The sequence below is a fragment of the Triturus cristatus genome, chromosome 1_2, assembly GCF_964204655.1.
Source record: "Triturus cristatus chromosome 1_2, aTriCri1.1, whole genome shotgun sequence".
In the NCBI taxonomy this organism is placed as follows: Eukaryota; Metazoa; Chordata; class Amphibia; order Caudata; family Salamandridae; genus Triturus; species Triturus cristatus.
Genome location: NC_140580.1, coordinates 566,959,342 through 566,985,121, shown reverse-complemented (window position 1 = coordinate 566,985,121; position 25,780 = coordinate 566,959,342). Strand labels below are relative to the sequence as shown.

The window sequence follows — 25,780 nt, the reverse complement described above, 5'->3', positions numbered from 1 at the left end:
CAGCGACATGGTCAACACCGCACACCTTCACAAAACATTACTGTGTAGATGTGCAAACCAAGCTACAAGCTAGTGTGGGCCAAGCTGTACTAAAAACACTGTTTCAAACGACTGCAACGGATGCCGGTGGTCGCCGCTAGGGTTGGGTACTGCTATATAATCTATGCACAGTGTATAATCTGCAGCTCATATGCCTCGAACTGAATATGCTGCTTACCAGTATGCATCTGTTCTTGGCATGTAGAGCTGCAGATCTATACACGCCCACCCGCCTCCCCGGCTACCTGTATCCGTTCCAGTCTTATCTTATTTAGATACAATACACATGGGTTTCTTTACTGTTACCACTACGCTCCATCTTTCCCTGCTGGCGAAAAACAATCTGAGGATGGAGCCGAAGCCCATGCGCAATGCTAACCAGAGGAGGAGTCACCAACCTCGTGACTCCCAAAGACTTTCCAAGAGGAAAAACAAACTGCACACATCCGGGCCCAACACCAGATGGCGATCTATGCACAGTGTATAGATCTGCAGCTCTACATGCCAAGAACAGATGCATACTGGTAAGTAGCATATTCCTTAATACATATTCGCTACGTATGCTTCTGCGGTATTCTTCTGTTGTTAATGTTGGCCTCACTGGAAATGTAACAAGCATTTACAATGCAATAGGTCTCGCATTTGCGAGAGTTTGTGCTATTGGCATTGTAAATGACAATGCCTTTTATTTATTTGTTTAAAAAACCAATACATTAATAAAAGGCATTGTAATCTACAATGCCAATAGCTCAAACTCTAGTAAATGTGAGACCTATTGCTTTGCAAATGCTTGTTCTGATTATCCTTGGCACATCCTTCCCTTACCACTCACTTTTCTTCCTAAGTGTTTATGCCCGGCCATCTATATTCTCTTTTCAATGTGGTATAGATTCCATTCTCCTCAGGATCCTGGGTGCTGTTGATGGTGGTATTACAATAATTGTCTGTCTTCTCCCTCAACAATCCTGTATTTTCGTTTTATAAATCATGGTGGTGCACACTCTCCTGTATTGTGTTGTAGGCATTCATTTCCATACCTTTTGACTAATAACCAGACTGTCCTGTAACCAAAATCTTGGTGCCAGCTAGTTAAGCAAATTGCATCTCATGCTGCATAAAAACAATCTTCAAATAGATATGTTTGGATAAACATGGAGACAAGCTCCAATCTTTTGTTTCTAAATTACGACATTAAGTGCCTTGATTCAATTGTGAGATGCACAGAAGACTTGTTTCGTGGAGTCATGCATTCTTTAGTGCTCTCTGAAATGTCAGTATGCCTAAATCACCAAATCAACACATTATTTTACAAATTTAGTTGAATTTCTTGTAGTGTAACAAGATTCTGAACAGGTATTTTTGCACACCTGAATGGGTGCTTCAGAATATGCTGTATAGCAGGAAAAATGAAGGGGTCCTGAGAGACTACCTCCATTCTTGCAGGCAGGATTGGCTTTCTCAATTGACATACAATGATGTTGGGTGCTCAATCATATCCCACTCCATGAGAAATTTTGGGGTCCTAGGTGTTGAGGAATTTGTGCTTGGTCCTTCTACAGGAGAATTTACCCATCATAAAAATTCAAACAGAAGAAAGTCCAGGATCCAATGGCTCAAACCAGTCACTAGAGTCAAACGTGTTAATGTATTTACACATTTTAAACAGCCTCACCCAACGTGGGATTAAATATTGTAGTATTTTTAATCATTTGAACCACAATCTTCATTGGGATTTAAACGGGGATAAGGAGTTTCACACTTTTGGTGGCCATTGTAGCAGCTCTGGTGATCTGTTGGCTTTGACAAATGAGCTTTGTGTTACTTTCCAATGACTATTTGACTAGTTAATAGTTGGTGTATGAATTCCATGTGAGGTGCCTTTTCTGATTTATTTTCTGTTCCTCAATACGCCGCCCATGACTTGGCTATGAAGGGGTTACTAGTAATTTGTATTGAACCAGGATTGTGCATTCTCTGTAGTGTTTGTCCCATACAGTTGCCCTAATGCCGGTATAGAGGCACATTAGTAGTCTATTCAGTGGATTGTAATTTATTTTCAAACCCTTAAGAACCCATGTTTATGCTTTTGGAATTAAAGCGGTATATGGTTATCTACAAGTCACCCAGTTATGTATGCGACCTACCACCCCCCCCTTTTGTTTTGTTTTTTACAAACTTAAGGACTTTTCCCATCAATTCGAAAGCTGATTCCTTGTTTGGTTAGGCCAGTTCTGTGTTACACAACCCACTTAGGCTCCCCCTCCCCCAGATCTTGCATGTCTTTCTTGGACTAAATATGACTATGACGTAAGTAAATTAATTCAGCCAACATAATAGCACCGATATATTCAGTTGTTAAGCTGTGCTTTTGTCACCACGCCCATCTTGCCAAGCCTCTGCTTTGTGTACAGCATACACACACCAGCCTTACAAAATAATCAAATTAATTGGTGGTTTTGTCCATTAAGTATTCATTACTGCTAAGGTAACAAGTGAGCAGGTGAGCTGTGCACGTGAATAGCCACTTTTTACGTCAGAGAAGCTTTTTCTGGCCCGCCTTAAAAAAAGAAAGCTGTCTCAAGCATGTGTGAAGGAGTAAGAACAAGCATTACCACAGAAAGGGTATTGTCTGCTGCTTCTCTAAATCATAGAGCATTCAGTTACCGCTATTTATTCACCACTGAAAAACTGTTTGTTGCATAGATAATTTATGCTACTTTTTTATTTTAATGTAATAGTGCGAAGTGGGTACCGCATTCAGGCCAATCAGCAGGATGACTCAATGAGAGTTCTGTATTATATGGAAAAAGAGTTGGCAAATTTTGATCCTGCAAGGCAAGGAGAGGTCAGAGATAAATGTAAGTTTTGATCTTTACTTTTCTCGAAAAAGACATGCTTGCTCTGGTGTATTTTTCTCTAGCAGATGTTTCTCCATTAATCATTACTGAACACTAAGTATATTTTCTCAGTAGTTCACTATTTCTATCCATCTTGATCTCCGATTGCTGGCCACCCCACTTATATGGCACCTATTTTCTTTTTATTTTTTTAAATTATTTTATATTTTTTAATGAAACTCCAGCTGATTCTTTTTGTACCTACTTCCCACTGCTTTTAAAATTACTTGGACCAGTTGTCTCCTTAAACCTTGCCCTCCTTTGTTGATGATAATTCTACTGTCCACTTGCATTGAAGGTTCTCATGGGTCAGGAGTCTGATCCTTCTACTTTTGCTTTGCTTATTTTTTTCCCTTACCTAAACACATTTTTCCTAATGATTTAATAGGGGTGTCTGAACACTTAAATAGCATGTATGTTTCAAATCGGCCTCAATGGGCTGTTATGCACAACATTGTGGGATGCCATGTTTATTTTTTCTCCATAGCCTAGGAACTCTGATGTTAACTGAATCCTATCCTTGGTGGTATGTGCTACTAATGTCCCATTGCTTTGGGTACTATGTCACTTAATATGTGAGTTCAGAACTCTGATACAGTTTTCTTCACTGATCACACTAAATATAGGTCATGTTCTGTCACAGCTTAAAAATGTGTACTTTGCAGCTTTTGGGTTATTGGAATGTGAAGTCTTTGTGTTTTTCAAATGAAAGGTTAGTCGATAAAGGAACGTCTGACAGGAATTACAACAAATCTATCACAACTGGGCTGATCTTTCCTCTAGTTCCTGTCCTTGATGTGGAGATAGCAGTAAAGCTGAGTAGGTTTTTTTCCCCCTGCACTGTTTTAGAACTCTAAAACAACCAAGGGTAACTGTTTATACCAAAATCAATAACTGAAGTGGTTAAATTATATTAAAGGAGTTCCTCTAAATCTTCTTTTTATGATTGATGGCACTGGGTTCCTCGTCCTGAATTTACTCTGGAACCCCTGGTCGACAAAGTTGGTTCCTGCTTAGAAGTGTAGAGGGGAGAAATCTCTTGTCTAATTAGATTTCACCATTCAAATAAACCAGGACTCCGAAGAATCACTGACTCCAGGTTCTAAGTTTAGTTAGTTTATTACAAAGCCAAGAGTAGTTGGACATACGAACACCTCAGAATGAGGGTGCAGAAATACATTGGAACTATTACAAAGCCGAACCGACGAGCAAAGTTCAGTCTACGAAGCAAGCAGAGAATGACCCGTTCTAAAATTACGACGTAGATAATCACTGCGCCAACATCAAGAGTATTCTTCATTTGAGGTTTGTAAGTGAAAAGCATTATTCTGTCCCTACACTACCATTAATGTGACATCCCTACTTAGCATTTCCCAGGCAAGTTCAGGCAAAGGTGGCAGCGGGTGAGGACTTCCTAAGAAGTACACTTGTGTTGAATGGGTCAAGTGGCATAAAGCCATGCGCTCGTTCTAAAATGCTCCTTCTCTTTCCAGCAGATCTCCACTTTTCTTCTCATCCCCCGGGGCACTGTCCCTAACTCCAGCATCAAAATTCTAGGACACATCCATCTTGCATCACAAGATCATCCCATCCGGCTAGACAACTCCTCGTAGGTAACTTTCCAGTCTACTTCGATCCTCCCTGCCTCTTTCTTATGGAAAGAGTGTTGCCGTACACTACTTCAGAGTTAACAGTTGATAGGAAGATTCTTGGATATTTCAGAAGATCCACATGTTTAATCATTCTCTGTTGTCCAGCTGGTAATCCCTTGCGCTTTGAAATAGCAATAAAGTGTTCAAATGGTCCGAGGACCAACCAGGAGTGTTTGTTTACTTGTGCATTCTCCTCATTTGAAACAGCTTGAACATGAGCCACAGGGGTTAATCTGCTGAGCATTCCACTCCCCCAGGGTTACCATAGCTGATTTATTTTATCCATTGAGTGTGTGAAAGTCCCACCTGTCAGCCCTAGCTTAACCCCTTGCGTGCCCATGACGGAACCACTCCGTCATGAGCCATGGGCGGCGTGTGCTCATGACTGAGTGGTTCCGTCATGCTGCGGCCGCTCCGCCCACGCGTCGCGAATTCCCCGCCTGTGCGGGCGAATTAACGAGTGGGCGGAGTCGTGACGGAACCACTCCGTCATGAGCACAGCTCGCCCGTGACTCATGCAACACTCCCTTGAAAGACCAGAAAAGAAAGGCTGGCCCAATTCTTCATATACCAATAAGGAAGGCGTAATGTGATGCACATGAAGGAGCATATCAAACTCCCAGACCTTACTTCGGCCCCCCCACCTATGGCCACTTAGTGTGGCCGGTCAACTTCCACAATTTGCGGACCCTCTTCGCCATAATGCAAGGTATCGACCACGATGAACAGGCAGTGGCGGTCTTTCTAGACGCCACCATAGCATTCGACTCCCTAGAATGGGGGTACCTATTCGCAGTTTTAACGCATATGGAGTTTCCGCCCGGGTTTCTTCAGTGGATTAAACTGCTGTATCCTCTCCCCAGTGCTTTGCTTCTCCTGAATGGGGAACGCTCCCCTGCCTTTTTTATTTCCAGGGGTACGCGACAGGGGTGTCCTCTCTCACCCCTGCTATTTGCGATAGCAATAGAGCCGTTCGCTGAAATGTTGAGACAGCTCCACAAACAGTATGCGCTTGACTACCACACTCTGCCCGCTTTAATCTCGCTATACGCGGACGTCGCTCTGTATGTGCGCGACCCGTTAGACGGGTTGAACGCCATGATCCGCAAAATAATAACATTTGGAGCTTTCTCTGGAATGACCATTAACTGGCGCAAATCTCAAGTCCAGCAGCTCACTAGGGTTACCTCCCCTTTCCCAATGGACTAACCGCTGCAGTGGTGTGAGGATGAGGTCCGTTACCTAGGCATCAACATACCCAAAGATAAAGGCGAACTCTTGAGGGCAAACTACGGTGTGGTCCTCAATAAGGTGGAAGACTTGATTACCAGGTGGATAGCACTACCGCTCTCGCTTGCTGGTCGGGTTTTCTTAATGAAAATGGTCATAAAGCCCACATTTTTAGATCTGTTAATGAATATCCCCTTCTCCCTGGGCCACCACTTCTTCATTAGACTGAAGAGCCTGCTTATTCGCCTGGCATGGGGTGGGAAGCAGGCAAGGATCAAGTGGAGCACCCTCACTCTGCTGTTCGCCCAGGGCGGTTTTGAAGCGCTCGGGCACATTACGCAGTGTTTTGGTTGGATCCCCCTCCCTTCATGACACATCTCATGGCGCCCATACCCCTCGCAGGGTTCTTTGGTGTGGATAACAAAACAGCTGTGGGAAAACAGTCCACAGTAGCCTGTACTATTAACGCGTGGCGCGCAATTGCTAAACTGTCCCAAGCTCCCATGCTATACTCCCCACTACTTTCCATCCGAGACCAGCCCAATCTGCCAATTATGAAAGAAGGCATCTGTAAGCGCATGCTCCTAAAAATAGGCATTAACACCTGGGGAGGGATGTATCAACTAGGGAAATTCAAAAGCGAAGCAGAGTTCTTTGGCGCCACTCCCTCCACTGCTATGGACCGCTTCCTCTACATCCGCCTGCGACAGGACGTTAAGGTCGCCATGCCGGCGTTCCCAGAGTAACCAGCCACACTGCTCCCACTGCACCAAACGATACATTCTGGGGCATCGCATGCGGTGTCCCGTGTATATATAGGGCCACTGCCGGGGCGGGGACGCATAACTCTCAAAAAGCAAAACAGGGGTGGGGAGCAGAGTTAGATCCCTGTGAAAATGCACAAATTTCAATTATGAGATAGCGACAAATGTGACCGCTGCGGACAGGAGGGAGCGGGTTTTTTGCACATTGCATGGGAGTGCAAGCCCATAGCACACTACTGGACGGAGGTGGGAGCGGCCTTGGGGGACATGGTCAGAGGGCAGCTCAAGCTCACACCTGAAATGGGACTCATGGGCTACCTCCCCGGATACAAAGGCTGCACCACGCGCTTCCTGGCTATAGCCCTCCTACTGGCCAAGCGAAAAATTGTATGTAGGTGGGGAAGGGCTCCCAAATTTAAGGACTGGCTAGCAGACTTCACTTACTGTCAGGAGCAAAATAACATCTATGCGGAGCTGCTTCTACCCCGCTCAAGGCCCCATGATATCTGGGAGCCTCTCACCACCTACTTGCTACGAGCGGCTGCAAGCAACCCTGGGGATAGCGCTGAACGGACATAGATTAGCCAACGACTTAAGGCCGCCAGGCCCCAACTTTGGTGGTCACCCTACAGTACCAACCACTGGGACAGTCTGTATGCCTCACATGCCAACGTCAGAGATAATGTTTTGTGCTACCCCTTCGCTTCGCCTTCCTCTGTTTTTTTATGCACTGTACCGAAGTCTCCATGCAATGCTACTGTAATGCCTACCATGTATTGTACCTGTTGTCGCTGAACTAAAAATGCCAATAAACAAAGTAAAAAAAAAAAAAAAAAAATACGGATATATAAATGACTCCAGTGTCTTTTCTGCCAGTTATCTGGAACTCTGTATTGAGATTAGGATGGTGAAGAGCACCTTTGTCCATCAAGTAGTGCAGAGCGGGATCCTTGTTGGGTTTTTTTGATGGAAAAACACTTACAAGAAAGACGTGAATGAAGCTGCGCAGAGTATTAAGATAGATATACTCTGCCCGCTGTCTGGGAGTCTTGCAGTTCAGACACCTTACTTTCGATGCTCAAGAAGATCAAAAGCATATGAAGGAAGCTGCTCATCTTAAGGCAATCAATAGAGGTGGTTCTTTCCGTACAGACAATCTCGGTATGGCTCAAGCAGATTACAACAACAGAAAGCACACCAAAAACTCAGACAAGAAGAGAAGCAACTGCGCTAGCTAGGACAAAAACAAGCATGGCTCACACTCCTATAGTGCTTATACTCTGGCCTTGGTGAGGGTGGTTGTCATCTTGCATTGTGCCTCGTTGGAAAACCAGAAAATCAACATACTGGAGTTTCAAATTATATAGTCTGGTGCTGTCCTAGAATTCCTGCAGAAACTGTCGTAGCCCACCTACAAAGGGTCACCTCCTCCAAGATCTTCAGTTGGAGATCCTTCTTGTCAAAGGCGCTGTTAAAGTCCCCAAGGCCCAGAGAAATCTTGGCTTTGCTCCAAATGTTTTTTGATAGGCCAGAATATTGGCTGATGTCAATTGGTCTTAGACCACTTATACTCAAAGTACGGCCCGGGGGCAGCAGGCGGCCCTCCTGACCTTAATATGCGCCTCTAGTTTACTTAACTCAAAACGATTATTTAAAAACAAACAGGCAAGCGCTTGTTTAATGGTTAAAGTTAAAGGAAGTAACTAGGGTGTCCTGCACTCCTTAGCCTCATGATCATCTTCATTTTTAAAGACATCTTGCAGCCAAAGTGTAAAAATAATATAGTCGCCTCAGAATTGAAAAAGTGCATTTCATTAATATGCAAAAACGTTTCATCTTAGTACATCAGATTATCAGTGTATTGAGTTTTTTTTTTAAAAGTGATGGTTTTCAAACATAAGTTTAGAAACATTATTTTTTCCCCACACCCTGACATCAATGCCAATAGTCAACAGTACTCTCTGTTGGTGCCCTGGGTTCCTTTTATGCATGAATAACATTATAGTTTATTAAATCAAACACAGCAGAAGATTTTGTACAGGGCACATCCTGAATTTATGTATTTCGAGGTAATCTTAAATGTGGTAATGAAGAAAAATGAGGGAAAGTGGAAACAAAAATCCTAGGATCAGACAATTTGGTTAAGTGGGGAAGCCGGGTTTAAACTCAGGTTGTCTGGTTTCACATTGTGCAATTCAACCACTAGATGTATATGGTTCACTTCCCTACAGCCATCTTTATGCCAACTCCCCATGCCTCTAAATTCCCCACTGCCACCCTGCTGGCATCAATGCGGCCCTCTGTCACATCACATACCAAACATTTTGGCTCCTGGGAAAATGTTTGTAAGTTACCCATGTCTTAGACCTTGAAGAACTCAGCATACTCCTTAAGATGCTATCCTTTCATATGGTAACCCTCCACGAAGTTCTCTGAGAGAAGGATGGGTAGTTCCTCCTCTTCCTGGAAGTTCAGGATGCTTACTTCCACAGCCTGATATATCCAAACCACAGGAGGCAGTCTGTGAGGTTTTCAGTTGAGGAGAAGCATTATTACTTCAAGGCACATTCTAACAGACTGAAATATGCATCTTGGAGCTTTACAGTTAGTGTCCCATCCAGAACCAGCTTTTCTTGGCAGGCAGGTACTCCAGGTATTTCCATATCTTAATGATAAACAAAAGTGATCTACACACTCAACTAGAAGCATGTTTGATAAAGTCAGTACTCTGTTAGTATCTCTTCTGGGAATTTGCCGCACAGCTACTTTGAATGACCTAAATATTGCAGCGGACATTTCAATGGTCAGACTGTCCTGGCAACTGGTCTCATTGAAGGTAAGCTTGCTTACTCTTTTTTTGTGTGTAGTACTGCTTGCTCTTTTCATGCAAGCATTTGAACCTACGAAAGGTTGAATGCTGGAAATGCTATTATGTTATAACAATTTATATAGCGCACTAATACCCTTAGGTGTCTAGGCGCTTATGGTCCGATGCTGTAAGAGGGACGCTAATTTTTAAAAAGCCAAGTTTTAAAGTGTTTCCTAAATTCAAACGGGGAAGAAATCTTCCTGAGAAAAAGCAGAAAAGCGTTCCATGTCCTGATAGTACTATGTCTGAAACTCGACCTCCCTCCCTCCCACCCCCCCCCCCCCCTTCATCTTTTTGACTCTAGAAGTGGCCATTAGGAAAGCATTGGCCGACGGTAATGGTCTGCTAGGAGAGTACCAGCTAAAAGCGTCCCAAAGAAATTGTGGGCCTTCTCCATAAAGTGACTTGTGTGCGATACAAAGTGCCTTGAATTTCACGTGCTGGGCAACTGGAGGCCAATGTAACTCTTGAATCCCAGCCCTAATGGACTGGTGTTTGGGAACGTCTAGCACTAATCTGGCAGCGGCATTTTGTACCGATTTGTAGTCTTCTGAGTTGATTGGACTGCACGTTAATATATAAGGCATTACAATAGTCCAACTTTGATAAAACCAGGTAAGTTAAAACTGTTTTTCTGGTCTTTTGTAGGGATGAACGGAAGAATTTTACGCACGGTTTTGATGATTAAAAAATGCAGAGGACACCACCTTTGACATCTGAGAATTAAAATTAAACTTTAAATCTATTATGACCCCCAAATTTTTAGCTGTTGCTATCAGTGTAGGAAGAGGGCCCAGAGTACTTGACCACCAAACTGGTGACCATAGAGGAGAAAGCTTTCCAAATAGCACCACCTTGGTTTTACTTGAGTTTAACTTCAAGCAATGCCTACTCGTCCAATTGCTTAAGGAGACCATACCATCATGAAGTTTGACGGAGTAGTTAACATCCTTGTCTATTGTTGAAATAGCCAAGTGGGTGTCGTCGGCATACGAGGTTGGGATTAGATCGAAACTTCTGATCAAAGGTGCTAGTTCAGACACATAAATATTAAAAAGCGTAGGGCTCAATGAAGTGCCCTGTGGTACCCCACAAGGCAGGATAAAAAGCGCAGATTTAAAATCGCCTAATTGCACTGTCTGAGTTCTACCTGCTAAAAACGATGTTAAAAGCGAAAGGACCTTTTGAGTTACTTAACTTAACTCAAGTTCTGCGCATTTGGTATCTTTTTGTTCGAGGCATGTGGGCTGCTGAATTCATATCTGTGCATAGATCGCCGCCTAGTGTTGGGTCCGGATGATTGCACATTGTTGTCCTGGAAGAGTCTTCGAAGTATCACGAGATAGGTGACTCCTCCCCTGGACCACAGTGCGCATGGGCATCCTCTCCATCCTTAGATTGTTTTTTTCCGCCATTGGGTTCGGATGTGCTTCTCTTAGCTCAAGTTAGGAAAATTCAGTTCAAGGCCAAAAGGCCTTTAGTTATCGTCGGTACTGTTCCCGTTCGGTATCTACTAGTTTCTTTAGTGCTTTAGCACCTTCTTCAACCTTTTCGGATCCGCTTGGTCCGAACTTCGATCGACGATGGAATCGAGGACTCCCTTCAAAAGGTGTCCTTTATGCCACGCGAAATACCCACACATCGACGTCCACCCGGTATGCAACAAATGTCTCTCACCGGATCACGATGAGTCGAAATGTATGGCCTGTGCCCGATTCCGCTCGAAGAAGACTCTCCGGAATCGACGGGCAGCGAGATTGGAGGCGCAGCAATCGGCGCCTGCCCCGGCCAACATCTTTAGCACCGAAGACGAGGACGCATAGAGTGTGGAAGACGTAGACTCCAGCCCCGCTTCCGAACACGACTCCCGATCGGAAGACGACGATGAGGTGATCTTTCAGGGAGAAGAAGTCGTCGAAGAGGTAGGAGACTACGATGAGGCCCTTGGGGCCGAGGAAGATAGCTCCAGCGAGGAGCTAGGCCAACCCGTCGATACGGAGGCCGAAAAAATACGTCGTCATTAGGCTCAGGTAGAGGGATCGTCTTCGGGCCTTACCCAAGCTCAATCTCACGGTTCTTCGGCCCCGCCTCCAGGCCCGGCCTCGAACATTTCGCAAGAGCCATTATTATCGAAGACGACTGGGTTCCCTTCAGCGAAACCGAAACCATCCGTCGCACCAGTTCCGTCGAAACCGAAAGTGAAACTGGTTGTGATCGGCTCGAAGGCCTCGAAGCCCTCCACTCCTTCGACGCCGGCAAAGGTCATCGGCTCCGACCGCGCAAAAAGGGATTTCGGTGCCGAGCTCACCGCAGCGGATACGGGTGCCGAGCCCAAGAAGAAGGCCCTCGGCCCCCAAAAAGCGCCTCGGCCTCTGGCACCGAAGACATCGGCACAAACCACCAAAGTCAAGGTGGCCACCCCGTCTGCGTCTAAGACGGCGGCGCCTGCCAAGTCATTGACTCCGACGACCGTCGATACCTCCCTTTGGATCGATGACCCCATGACTGCAAAGAAGTCGGATGTTGCTTCGACGCCTGCCTCCAAGGTGCCGATCGCTTCCAAGGAGCCATCTGCGTTCACCGTGCAACAGGTCTCTGCATCGTTGCAACGCATCAGAGAACGGGCAGCCCTCCACTCTACGTCGGCTGCCGACACGCACAAGGCTTCGAAAGCACCCTCGGCGCCGACCAACATCACGTTTGGGTTGCCGCCGCCCACGGCGCCGAAACTGTTTGAGATTCGGACACGTGTCCGCCAGACACAGTCCCCATCCACTGGACACACAGATTTCGAGCCTTCCCAGCCACAATTTATCAACGCCAACACTGGTAGGTTGATGCTCCGCAAAAGGAAAATCACGCCAGAGAGGGGATTGGACTCCTACAAAATTCCTCTCAAACACAAATTGCCGGCAGGGTCGGAGCCAGTGCTTCATGAACACTTTCAACCCTTCCATCAGGATCCACCGTCCTTTTCTCCTACGTCTTCAGAGGCAGACGCAGGAGAGGACTATGTAGGGGATGATACCACTTACCCTGGGGATATCGATCCTGATGATCACTTGCAAGACCCAGATCAGGCATGGGATGACCCCACAGACCAGGGTACCGCGCCAGATACCCATGACACGCAGCTTTATTACGTAAAGACATCTCCCACAGAGGACACTGCTGCCTTTAATGCCCTCATAGAACGGGCTGCTGCCAATCATGGAGTAGAACTCCATTCTGACACTGTCGAAGAAGACTTCTTGGTGGACACTTTCGCCTCTTCCGAAAAAACGGTCAAGACTCTGCCCATGTTAAAAGGAGTTCTCAAACCTGCAAAAGACATTTTTAAAGAAACAACCAGGGCACGGGTGCTAAACCCCAGGATTGAAAAGAAATACAAGCCTGCACCCGGAGACCCTATGTACATTAGGGGTCAGTTACTTTTGGACTCCATGGTTGTTGCTAATGCTCGCAAAAGAGCCCACTCACAAACAACGGGTGATGCTCCTCCCCCAGACAAGGAGTCCAAAGTGCTGGAGACATCAGGCAAACGGATTGCAGCGCAAGCAGCCAACATCTGGCGCATTGCCAACACACAGGCACTCCTGGCCCGTTATGATAGGTCCCACTATGACCCATTAGAATCACTACTCCAACATTTGCCAGATGAATATAAAGATGCAGCGGAGCTCCTCATCAGAGAGGGACAACTCCTTACCAATGCATCCATCAAGTGCGCACTGGATGCAGCCGACACAGCGGCGAGGGCAATCAACACAAGCGTCATGTTGAGGAGGCACGCATGGTTACGAATCTCAGGCTTCAAGCCGGAGATTCAGAACAAGATCTTAAATCAACCGGTCAACCCAGACTATTTATTTGGCCCTGAAGTTGACACTACCCTCGAGAAAATTAAAAAAGACACTGACACTGCGAAATCAATGGGGGCTCTGCAGACGCAGCAGTTTCGTAGTGGCTCCTTTCGTCGCCCCGGGAATAGAGGAGCAGCTAGAGGTCAGGGGTCACAGCAGCAGTACACTAAAGGGGGCACACAAAGTACCTATGATAAAACCAACAGAGGTGGATATCGTGGCTCCAGCACTAAGGGCAGGGGACGTGGTTACGGCAACACCAGGTCCTCCCCCAAAAACAAACAGTGACGCCCTCTCCCTGCCCCCGACCACATAACACCTGTCGGGGGGGGGGAGACTCCAACAGTTCCTGTCCGCATGGAAAACCATCACCACAGACAGGTGGGTCAGAGACATTATCCAGCACGGTTACTGTCTCGAATTAACGTCCACTCCACCCAACATACCGCCAAAGCACCGTCCTATGTCCGTAGAGCACTTGGCATTTTTGCAGCAGGAAGTGCTAAGTATGCTGCAAAAAGGTGCGATAGAGGTCGTGCCCGTCAACCAACAGGGGACAGGGGTGTACTCTCTGTACTTCTTAATCCCAAAAAAGGACGGGTCGCTCAGACCTATACTAGACCTCAGACCCCTCAACCACTACATTCTCTCAGAGCATTTCCATATGCTCACCCTACAGCAGGTTCTCCCGCTACTCAGTCAGGAGACTTCCTAGCCACACTAGCCCTAAAAGATGCGTATTTCCACATACCCATACACCCATCACACAGGAAATATCTCAGGTTCACTATTCAGGGGCATCACTATCAGTTCAAAGTTCTCCACTTCGGAGTAACAACAGCACCCAGGGTTTTTACCAAGTGCCTAGCAACAGTGGCTGCACATCTACGGAGACAACACATTCACGTCTTCCCTTACCTGGACGACTGGCTTGTTCAGGCAAAATCAGCCCAGCAATGTGCCAGCCACATGTCCCTCACCATTCACCTTCTTCACAGTCTGGGATTCTCACTAAATTACCCAAAATCACATCTCCAACCCGCACACGTACAACAGTACCTGGGCGCCACCATAAACACTCTGGCAGCCACAGCTCAGCCAAATTTAGTGAGGATCAACAGCATGCAACTGCTGATCTCCAAGTTCAAACCTCAACACTCCCTTCCTGCGCGAGTGTTCATGCAGTTGATAGGCATGATGGCCTCCTGCTTTTTCATAGTCCCGCACGCGAGACTACATATGCGCCCGCTTCAGGAGTGCTTAGCACGTCAATGGAATCAGGCTCACGGACAATTAAAAGACCTAGTGTTGGTGAGCGGTCGGGCATACAACTCTCTGCATTGGTGGAACCCACAAAACCTTTGCAAGGGCCGACCGTTCCAAGAGCCTGTTCCACAAATAATACGGACGGCGGACGCCTCTCTCGAGGGTTGGGGAGCTCATGTACTCACTTACACAGTGCAGGGACTATGGACTACGCAACAAAAGAAGATGCACATCAACGTTCTGGAACTGATGGCAATCTTCCTAGCCATGAAGGCATTCAAAGTACACTTGTGCAACAAAGTCGTGTTGATCCGGACGGACAACATGACTGCCATGTACTACATACAGAAACAGGGAGGAACACACTCTCCACAGTTGTCTCATCTGGCTCAGAGCATGTGGAAGTGGGCCATTCAAAGGAACATATTCCTCATGGCGGAACACCTCCCGGGCAAGGACAACCAGATGGCGGATCTGCTCAGCAGACACAGCCACCAGATGCACGAGTGGGAGCTACATCCGTCAGTTCTCCAACCGTACTTCCAACAGTGGCATCAACCAAAGATAGACCTATTCGCCACAAACGAAAACACAAAATGCCAAAGCTTTGCCGCCAGGTTCCCACACCCGCAGTCTCAGGGCAATGCGATATGGATGAACTGGTCCGGCAGATTTGCGTACGCTTTTCCCCCAGCGCCATTGATACCGCTAGTGGCACGCAAACTGCGACAGCACTCACTAACACTCATCCTAGTTGCTCCCACATGGGCGCACCAACCATGGTACACCACCTTGCTAGAACTTTCCGTGGTGCCGCATCAAAGGCTGCGGATCAAACCCGCACTTTTAACGCAGAACCATGGCGAGATTCAGCACCCAGATCCGCAACAGCTGAACCTGGCAATCTGGCTCCTGAGGTCTTAGAGTTTGGCTACCTGAACCTGCCTCCAGAATGTATGAATATCATCAAGGAGGCCAGGAAACCCACGACCAGAGCTTGCTATGCGGCTAAATGGAAGAGGTTTGTCATTTACTGCAACAACAATAACATTAACCCGCTGGATGCATCCATTCAAAACATCATCTGTTACCTCTTACACCTATACCGATGCAATCTGGCATACAACTCCATACGTATCCACTTAACCGCGATAGCAGCCTCTCTCCAAAACAGGCAGCACCTCTCTTTATTCAGAGTGCCTGCCATCAAAGCCTTCTTGGAGGGACTCAAACGAGTAATTCCCCCAAGACACCCACCGGCACCGGTGTGGAACCTCAATTTGGTCCTCACCAGATTAATGGGTCCACCCTTTGAACCTCTCCATTCATGTGAGATTCAATTCCTCACTTGGAAAGTAGCTTTCCTAGTAGCAATCACTTCGTTAAGACGAGTTAGCGAACTCCAGGCACTAACCATTCAAGAGCCATTCATACAAGTTCACGCAAACAGGGTTGTACTACGTACCAACCCCAAATTCATGCCCAAAGTGATATCGCAGTTCCACATGAATCAAACTATTGAACTGCCTGTTTTCTTTCAAAATCCACAGAATGTCGCTGAGAGAATGCTCCATACACTAGATGTAAAGAGGGCCCTCATGTACTATATAGACAGAACTAAGGACTTTAGGAAAACAAAACAACTTTTCGTTGCCTTTTCTCCACAACACAAAGGCAACGCCATTTCCAAAGCAGGTATAGCCAGATGGATCGTTAAATGTATTCAAATTTGCTATCAAAAAGCTAAACGCCCATTAACGATCCCCCCACGAGCCCACTCAACACGAAAGTTAGGGGCGTCCATGGCTTTCCTAGGAAACATTCCTTTACAGGAAATATGTAGAGCAGCCACATGGTCCACTATACATACATTTACCAAACACTACTGTGTAGATGTACACTCAAAACAGCAGGCAGCTGTAGGACAGGCTGTTCTCAAAACTCTTTTTCAGACTGCTGCAGCTGGCACGGGTAGCCGCCGCTAATGGAGGTACTGCTATATATTCTATGCACAGATATGAATTCAGCAGCCCACATGCCTCGAACTGAATATGCTACTTACCAGTATGCATCTGTTCTTGGCATGTAGGGCTGCTGACATTCATATCGCCCACCCTCCTCCCTGGCGCTTGTAGCGGCTGCAGCACTCAGAATTACTGTATAGCATGGTCATCACTTACTGTATCTACTCCATCACTGCCACAATGGCGAAAAACAATCTAAGGATGGAGAGGATGCCCATGCGCACTGTGGTCCAGGGGAGGAGTCACCTATCTCGTGATACTTCGAAGACTCTTCCAGGACAACAATGTGCAATCATCCGGACCCAACACTAGGCGGCGATCTATGCACAGATATGAATGTCAGCAGCCCTACATGCCAAGAACAGATGCATACTGGTAAGTAGCATATTCAATACTGTCATGGGACTCCTCCCTGATGAGATTCTCACTAACTATATTATATCTTGCACACTGAACCTGAGCTATGGTGGCCTCTTTGGGAAGTGGAGTGCTCAGCATTTTCACCTCCTTGGCTGAATTTTGGGCTGTTTCAAATTACATGAAAGTGCTACTAAGCCAACACTGCCATTTGGGCTTAAGACCATGTCAGCACTTTTGATTGCTTTTTTATATTATTATGGGTTTGAAGTGACACAACAGGGAATGACACGGGCATGTGAATCTATGAAAGATACCAACACTGGAGTTAAAGATAAGCAAATCTTTTCTTTATACTGTAGTATGATGTCTATTGCCAAGCTACATTTAAAAGCTGTGGACAGATAGATGGGTAGCCACCATATTGAATACAGCAGAGAGGCTCAACATAATCCTCAGGACCAAGTCCCCTTTATCAGCGACACTGGTAATATTGTCAAAGAAGCCTGCTAAGGCTTCTCTGTCCCTTGTCATGGGTTGAATTCAATGACATGAGGAATCGAGCTCCAGTAGGCCCATAGCTGCAAGACGCTGATGGATCAAATCTCTTTCAAGTGCAGTGGAGGTAGCAATGCTCATTTGAAGATGCAAACAGTAATGTGAATGCCATTTTTGTTACTATCAGAGCAAGCAACTCTGGGAACTCTGCTAGAAGAACACTTCAATTCTGTAAAATTTTAAAAGTGACTTTTGGAATTGAGGTACATTATCTGAATTGGAGTGGATAGTATGCACGGACAAAATTGAGGCAGAATTGTATTGAGCAGTTCCTATAAATATTCATGTAGGGGCAAATTTATGAATCAAAATAACTAGGATGGGCACACAATGGTTTCAAGGCGGACTAGCAAAGAAGTAACTTGCCATGTCATTTAGGTTTTAAGCCAAGCATCTCACCAGTGATATTCAGGGCACCGATATCATTTTAAATGTCTTCATTCTATGTGCACTGGCCAACTAAGCAGAGCCCACTTTTCCTTGAAATCCAAGGACAATTAGGCCCTACAAGTGGCACAGTTTCACCCAGAGTGGCAAATGCAGGTGGGATTATGCCATCCACAAATGTGCCTTAAATTGTCAATGCCGCAAGCTCCGACCCAATAACAGCAGGGCGGGAGATACCAGAGTTGTCTTTAGTGCTGTAGGGGCTGCAGGCAGCTGAACAGCAAGGCTCCTCCATGGCCCCTTCATCAGTACAGTGGCAGGTGGAGCAGACAGTGCTCTGGACAGACCGGCTGAAGCCAGTCTTGCCTTGCGCATCGGTGCCCACTTTTTCCTGATTATCTCTCTGCATAGAACAGGCAAAAAAAATCTGATTTTCTCCTTGGATTCTTGAATAATCACATTGGACCCAGCATTTCTAGAACCCTGTTGTTGTTCTCCATAATGATAGAAAACTCTTATTCAGTGGATGTTTGTATGGGGAAACCGTCAGAAGCCACAATTCTGACCTTCCACTGTCCCTGCCTCAAAATGTGCCAAACTCGTAATGAAGACCTTAGTCTCACTATTGAACAAATGGGAGTTTTAACATACAGCACAAGTGCAGAGCCTAGTTCTGGGTCAATGAGTTTGGGTAATAAAGATGTCCTGCTTAATCCATTAAGGAGACTGGGGGAAGTGTTAAACTTCAGCACACACACACTGTGCTATCCACAATTTCTGAAGGAGATTTCTTGCTGCACATTCCTCACCTTTTAAATATTCCCCAGGCGTCAGACTGGATCCGGAAACTTATCAGTAGAATCTTTGTGTGCCGGAAGGTGATAGCAGTGTGGCTCGACACTGTTCTACTCTGGTAGTGACATGTGAGGCCTATACATGCACCACTCCTGCGCGCTGACCTCAGTTCTTTCTTTCCATTCCTCTCATCTTAAATCCAGAGCTTCTCTACTCTTAAGACTATTTGGTACTGACTTTTTCCTCAAATAATATTCCTCAATTTCAACAGTGTGCAAGGAATGTCACCTCTAAGACAGGTTTCCAACTTTGTAAGGACTGTTACAAGCAGATGTCTGACTGATCCTCTTCTGGTTTGCCTGGGGTGGAGTCATTACTCCAAGATCTGCGGGGACTGCACGTCAATGAACACCAAGGACATCAAGGAACGTGAAGCGAAATTGTACGTCGCTAAACACAAGAAGACACCGCATTGGGACCGCTCCAAGTCAAAAGTTTGTTTCCGGCCCTGCTCTCGAGGCTGATCTTCGCCATGCTCCAAATCCTCAGGATAGCACAAAAAGCATTAAGTCGAAGTGGAGTTCTGCTCCTTCACGCTGATCTGGTAAAGTCAGTGGACGTTGCCAACTATCTCGTTCTTTCTCCCTAGTTTGGCGACTTCAGAGCTGATTCCACAGCTGGCTCGTACACAACCTGAGTTTTCTAAGCCTTCAGCCAGTTTTGCTCACTTATGCTCCGGGTCTTCGGTTCCCCCCTGGCTCCCTCTGGTGCATCTTTGATTACCGCTTGTGGGTTCACCAGCTGAACCTTCTGTGCTGATTACACCTTCGGCTCCAGTACTGACACATCCTCTGTGCCCATAACCACTCCTGACCCAGACAGATCGATGCAGCATTCGCTGCCCGAAGAGGTTGCCCCGATCATCCTTTCAGACTCGACACCAGTCAGAGTTTGACTGACCTCACAACTGTCTTCGACTGACAAATCTGCTCTTGCCTTACCACCAGGCAGATATTCCTAATATTTTCTTTTTGGCACAGACTGCAATAAAGAACAGGACCCAGGTAATGAGTTTGCTCAGCCCTATCCTGACGTCAATTGGTATGAGGAATTAGAACAAGCCAGTGGGTTAGACACCACCACAGAGTCTGCCCTTTTCTCTTCTTCTGGCCTGGCCGCTGAAGAATCTGTGCCCTATGCCATGGTTATGGGTAGGGTGGCTGGGTTCCTCGACCTTCAGCTTGCAACTATGGAATTAAAGAGGAATGTCCTGACTGGAGCAATGCAGCTTGGCTAGACTGCTTCTGAGCCTCCTTCATTTTAATGAAGTATTTACCAATACTCCTCTGGGGGCTATGGCCAAGCAATGTACCGGCCATCTGACAGATTGCCAGATGCCATCGCCCTGCACAAGGCGGCCCAGCCTTCTTGATGCTGCACCCTTCCCTAGAGAGCCTTGTGATGCAGGCCTCCACCATCCAGACCAACCTTAATTTTTCAACATCTCTCCCTGACTATGAATCAAAGCGAGAAGAGACATTTGGAAAACACATCTTCTCCTCTGCCAGTTTGACCCTAGGGTCAGTTAACGCTTCCTGTTTGTTAGGCTGATATGCTCATGCCCTCTGGGACTCGGTTCAAGTCCTCCCAGGTGTTCCTGAGGATCTGCACATGATTCTCTCTCAGGCCATTCAGGATGGCCATAATGCTGCCTAGTACACAATTAGTTGTGGCTTGGACACCATCACTCCATTGGCCACGCCATTGGCACCAGCGTTGCCTTACATCACAATGCTTGGCTATGTTCCACTGGGTTCTCAAGCGACGTCCAGTCCTCCCTGATGGATATACCATTTAATGGGACTCACCTCTTTGGACACAAGGCTGATTCTGCCCTTGACAGCTTCACGGAGAGTTGGGCTACTGCTTGCTCTCTGGACCCAGCTGCTCCAGCAACACTTCCAGCCTAACTTTCTTGGCTTCGGCCATGGCAGTACGTACTGCCAGTCTGTTATACCCTACAGAGAACTCAGCCATTTCACGGCAGAGGTCATGGTACCCACCGTCCTCATGGCCAAAGTTGGCTTGCCGTCCAGTAATCAGCTGCCCCACCTGCCAAACCTTAAGTGTACCCCTGCAGCTACCCGATGGGAGGTAGAATCCACCAATTCTATTCAGGTGGGTAAGGGATAACATCAGACAGATGGGTGCACCAGGTGGTCCGCAAAGGCTACGCTGTGCTCACCCATTCACCCTGATGCACCTTCCACCGTTGTCTCAGCGACAAACTAAAGATCATCTTTCCATTTTGCAGCAGGAAATACAAGCCTTTTTGGCCAAAGGGGCTATTTAGAGAGAGGGTGCATTTGCCAAAAGTAGGATGTTGCTATTCCTGCTACTTTTGGTTCCCAAGAAGGACAGAGGTCCTATTCTAGACCTCTGGCCTCTGTTGCTTTCTCTTCAAGGAGACATTCAAAATGCTCACCCTGGCTCAGGTCTTGTCTGCCTTCAACCCTGGAGACTGAATGGTGGCCTTGGAACTTCAGGACTCCTATTTCCATATTCCCATCCTGCCTTCCCATCGGTACGTGGTGGGAGAGGAGCATTTTCAGTTCACTGTGCTCCCCTTTGTTCTCATCTGAGCCCCTCGAGTGTTCACGAATGTGATGGCGGTGGTAGCTGCAGACCTTCAGACGTTAGCGGTATCAGTTTTCCCCCTACCTCGACCACTGGCTGTTGAAAACAGGGTCACCCCAAGCAGTTGGCAACTACGTCCAGACAGAGACGAACCTCTTGCAAACTTTAAACTTCACTGTCAACCTGCCAAAGTCACACTGGACTCCTTTTCAGATGCTTCCTTTCATCAGAGCCATTCTGGGCATGGTTTACTGCCTTTCCTTGGGGAACGAGAGTTCAGGACCTTCAGGCTCTGCTCCCGTTCTTTCAGCGTTGGTCCTGGATTTCAGTGAGGTCGACTCTGAGGGTGCTGGGACTAATGGCCCCTAGCACGCCAGGTAACATTTGAATCCTTTGCAGTGGGATCTGAAGTCCTGATTGGCCTAACATCAAAGAGACCTCTCCGACCACATCCAAATTTCAGAGGAGACTTTGAGATCTGCGGTGGTGGCTACTGGCTCGCAGTTTGGCAAGGGCAGACACCTCTCCCTTACCTACCCAGAGCTGACCGTGGTGACCGAAGCATCGCTTCAGGGTTGGGTGCGACCATCTGGGAGAGGTGGATATCTGATGCTGTTGGTTCTCCGGTAAAGTCCTAACTCCATATCAGTCTGCTGGAGCGGAGGGCCATCTGTTTTGTGCTGAAATCCTTCCTACCATCCATTAACGGGAGGGTGGTTCAGATGCTAATGGACAAAAACCCCACCATGCATTATTGCAACAAACTGGGCAGGTCGGGAGGCCTTGAGATTCTGGAAATGGTTGCAACACCAAGGATCTTTGCTGGTGGTGAACCACCTGGCAGGCTAATTTAACGCCAGGGAGTATGAACTTGGCTTCATCTCATTGCCACTGCATAGAACGTGAAATTTCAGCACTTATGCATGTTGAAATTTCAAAGGTGTCTCGTGCTTGGAGACCTGTTACTTGAGTGGAACTTGGGAGTCCTGTATGCCTTTCTGACGATACCACTCCTGCCCTGAGTTCTCAAGAAGATCGGGACAGATCTGGCTGTCTCATCCGAATGGTCGGGTTCTCCCCTTGGACATCGCAATCTTCACCTTCATGTGTAGAGATTGAGCAGTGGCAGCTGGCCGCCTTAGACCACCTTCTGGAGGTGGTTGATGTAAGCTTAGCAGCCAGGTGGCCTTTGATGAAAACTATGCACGCCTGTCGGGACAAATTTGGGGTTTGATTTGGCGCTGACCAGACTGACCCTTCCCCCCAAAAAATGTGTATATATAGGGACGTGAAGGATCCACGACCCCTCCCGATCTCATGCTGAGATCGAATTGACTGTCAACACTTCAAACCAGGAAATGTTGGCTATCAGCTTGGGTGTCCCAGGGGAAAACCATGGGAGCATGGAAGGAATACCCTGATCCCATAGGCCTCTTGATGGGGAAAAATAGCCTGTTTTATGAAAAAAATGTTTTTAATTCTGCGGGAGCCACGCTGGATCTGCGGCTCCCTCTAAAAAAAGGAAAAGGGGGGTTTCCCGTGCTTATTTGCTACTTGGCTCCCGGGTGGGCAAGGTCCCTGAAGCATTTGCAAAATAAAGCAAGGGTGCACATAACCCACTCCTGGGGCTTATAAATGCCCCGGGGACCACCACCTTCCCGGGACCATATTCAGTTTGCAATGAGGGGGCCTCAGAGACTCGCCCTGGGGATCACCAACTCTCCGGGCCAACTTCTTTTTTTTTTTTTTTTTTTTTAATTTATTTATTATTATTTTTAAATGAGGAGGGACAGCCTCCTACCGGGGCAGGCCCTACAAACAAGAAAGATGGGGGGGCATGTCATGAGTGATGTAATATGCAAGGTCATAAGCAGTGCATTGCGGGGGCGTAAGTTAGTTATCTCAGGTAACCATAACTGCTAAATGTCTATGATTTTGTATGAGTGAAATATGAGCCGAACTAGAATGTCCCTGTTAGCTTTGTTTTTTTTTTTTTAAGTGAGATATAGATATATAGAGAGACATAGATATAGAGATAGAAATATAGATAGATCCATAGATATAGATATCTGTAGATGGATAGATCCATCCATCCTACTGGTGATTGCCAGTAGGTAGTTATAGTTGGGACCTTTTTTCCATAGGAAAAGGTTTATTTTTTTACTTGCCTATATCTACGGTGAGGTTTGGTGATGCATCTAGTGTCTCCCCCCCCCCGTGGGCTGCAGGGCACCCATCATTACCATCATGGGGATGAGGGTCCCTGGGGCTGCGTGTGCCCCCCCCCCCCCACTGCATTGTAGCAGGGCTTCCGTGGGATGGGGTCCCCTTGGATGAAATCAGAAGGGGGGGGGGGCGCGTGTCCCCACTCCACCTTTTTTTAATATATATAAATAAAGGCATGGTGATTATATAATAAATTAAGGCAGAAATCTGCCCAGGGAGGGGAGCAATGCAGCTCTCCCTTCCCTGTTTGATGTATATAAATTAAGGCCAGCCCCCATGGATGGGGTTGTAGGTACCGCACGGTTCTCCTCCACTATTGAGTTATGGCCAGACCTCAGGGGATGGGTCCCTGGGGCCGAGATCTTCCCGGGGAGGTGGGCCACATGGCCCGCTCCCCCAAATATATATAAATATATTTTTTATTTATAACTTTCAGGCCATGTCCTGAGGAATGGGGTCCCCGGGCTGAAATCTGCCACATGGAGGGAGTTGTTCGCAGCCCCCCTCCCTATTCAAATGTGGCCGTATCCCAGGAGAATGGGGTTCTCTGGGCCGAAATCGGCCTTGGGGGGGGGGGGGGGGAGGCATGCAGCCTTCCTTCCCCATTTAATTATGGCGGGCCCTAGAGTATGGGGTCTCCAGGGCCAAAATGAGTCTGGGAGGAGGGTGCACCGCCCCCACCTAATTCATGTGTGTCCTGTGCACTCACACCCACTCACTCCCTGTGAGACACTTGTGCAGAAACCCCCAGACCCACTCAAACACTCTTGCAATCACTCGCACACATTTTCACAGGTTACATGTTACTTCCAGGAAATACATTTTTTTTAAATCCTTAGAGATTCACTGAAAAAAACAAAGGTAACAGGGATGTTATAGTTAGGCTCACATTTAACTCGTACAAAACCAGTGAAATTCAGCAGGGATAGTTACCTGAGCTAAATAGAACTCCGCACTGCTTACGACCTCACATATTACATAACTGATGACAAAGTCATTGACCTCACTGATGACACCCCTCACATACCCATGCAAGTATTCACACAACCAGTCACTCCATCAAGCCATTCCCACCCCCACTTACTCATACAGCAGCTCATACAACCATTCACTCACTCATACAGCCTCTCATACAACTAGTCACTCACCTTTACAGCTACACATTGTCTCACCCTCAATCATACAGCTACTCACACACACATTCACCTATACAGCCACACACTCACCCAACCATACAAGCTCTCACACTAATTCACACATCCACTTAGATTCCCATTCATACATCCATACAAACACTCCCCATATCTGCTCATTTACCCATACAGCCATTCACAGACTCCCTCTCCAATACAGCTACTCACACACCAACTCACTTTTCCAAACATCCACTCAAACAGCCAGTCATTTACCCATACGCCTACTTACACACCCAGTCATTCACTCATACAGACATTCACACACCTATACAATCGCTCACACAGAGCTAATCCGAAACCCACTCACCAATATAGCCACTCGTGTGTGTGTGTGTATACACACACACACACACACACACGCACACACGCACACACACACACACACACACACACACACACACACACACACACACACACACACACACACACACACACACACACACACACACACACACACACACACACACACCCACACACACCCCCCCCCACACACACACACACACCCCCACACACACACCCCCACACACACACACCCCCACACACACAGAGTCACTTGGACACCCACTCAAGCACTGATACTGACAGTCACACAGTTATAGTTACCTGAGCGGCCTAGCTTATGCCTTGCACTGCTTACGACCTCACATTTTACCTCACGCGACCTGGTCAGTGACATCTCTGATGACATCACTGACTTCTCAAATGACATTATCCAGTGAGTGAAAGTGTTTTGTAAAAGTTTCTGAGACTGAACGGTATATAGCAAGCTACTGTATAAGTTAAATTTCTTTTCTTTCTATACTACTATGAGTGATAATAATTCCAAGATGTGTTATCTGAGTAGCTGTGTGACTGACTGCATCCATGTGTGAATTGGTATCTGGTTGGCTGTTCTGGTGAGTGGGTGAGTGAGTGGGTTACTGACTGTGGGTGGTTGGCTCAATGGATGATGGACTGGTTATGCAAGTGGGTGTATGGGTGGGTGCGTGGCAGTTTCAGTGGGTCTATGGGTGTGTGTGT

The 25,780-nt window shown here is 46.9% G+C and overlaps 1 protein-coding gene across 4 annotated transcripts in view; it reads left to right on the top strand.

Moving 5' to 3' along the window:
- The window catches only part of LSR (lipolysis stimulated lipoprotein receptor), a 295,848-nt gene that overhangs the window by 213,982 nt on the left and 56,086 nt on the right, over positions 1–25,780 (top strand). For 2 of the 4 annotated variants that reach the window (XM_085606476.1, XM_085606474.1), the window contains one exon: positions 2,778–2,897. The exons of the other annotated variants lie outside the window; for them this stretch is intronic. In XM_085606476.1, coding sequence (XP_085462602.1) covers positions 2,778–2,897 — 120 coding nt within the window. The remainder of the gene's footprint in view (positions 1–2,777; positions 2,898–25,780) is intronic. 4 annotated transcript variants of the gene reach the window in all.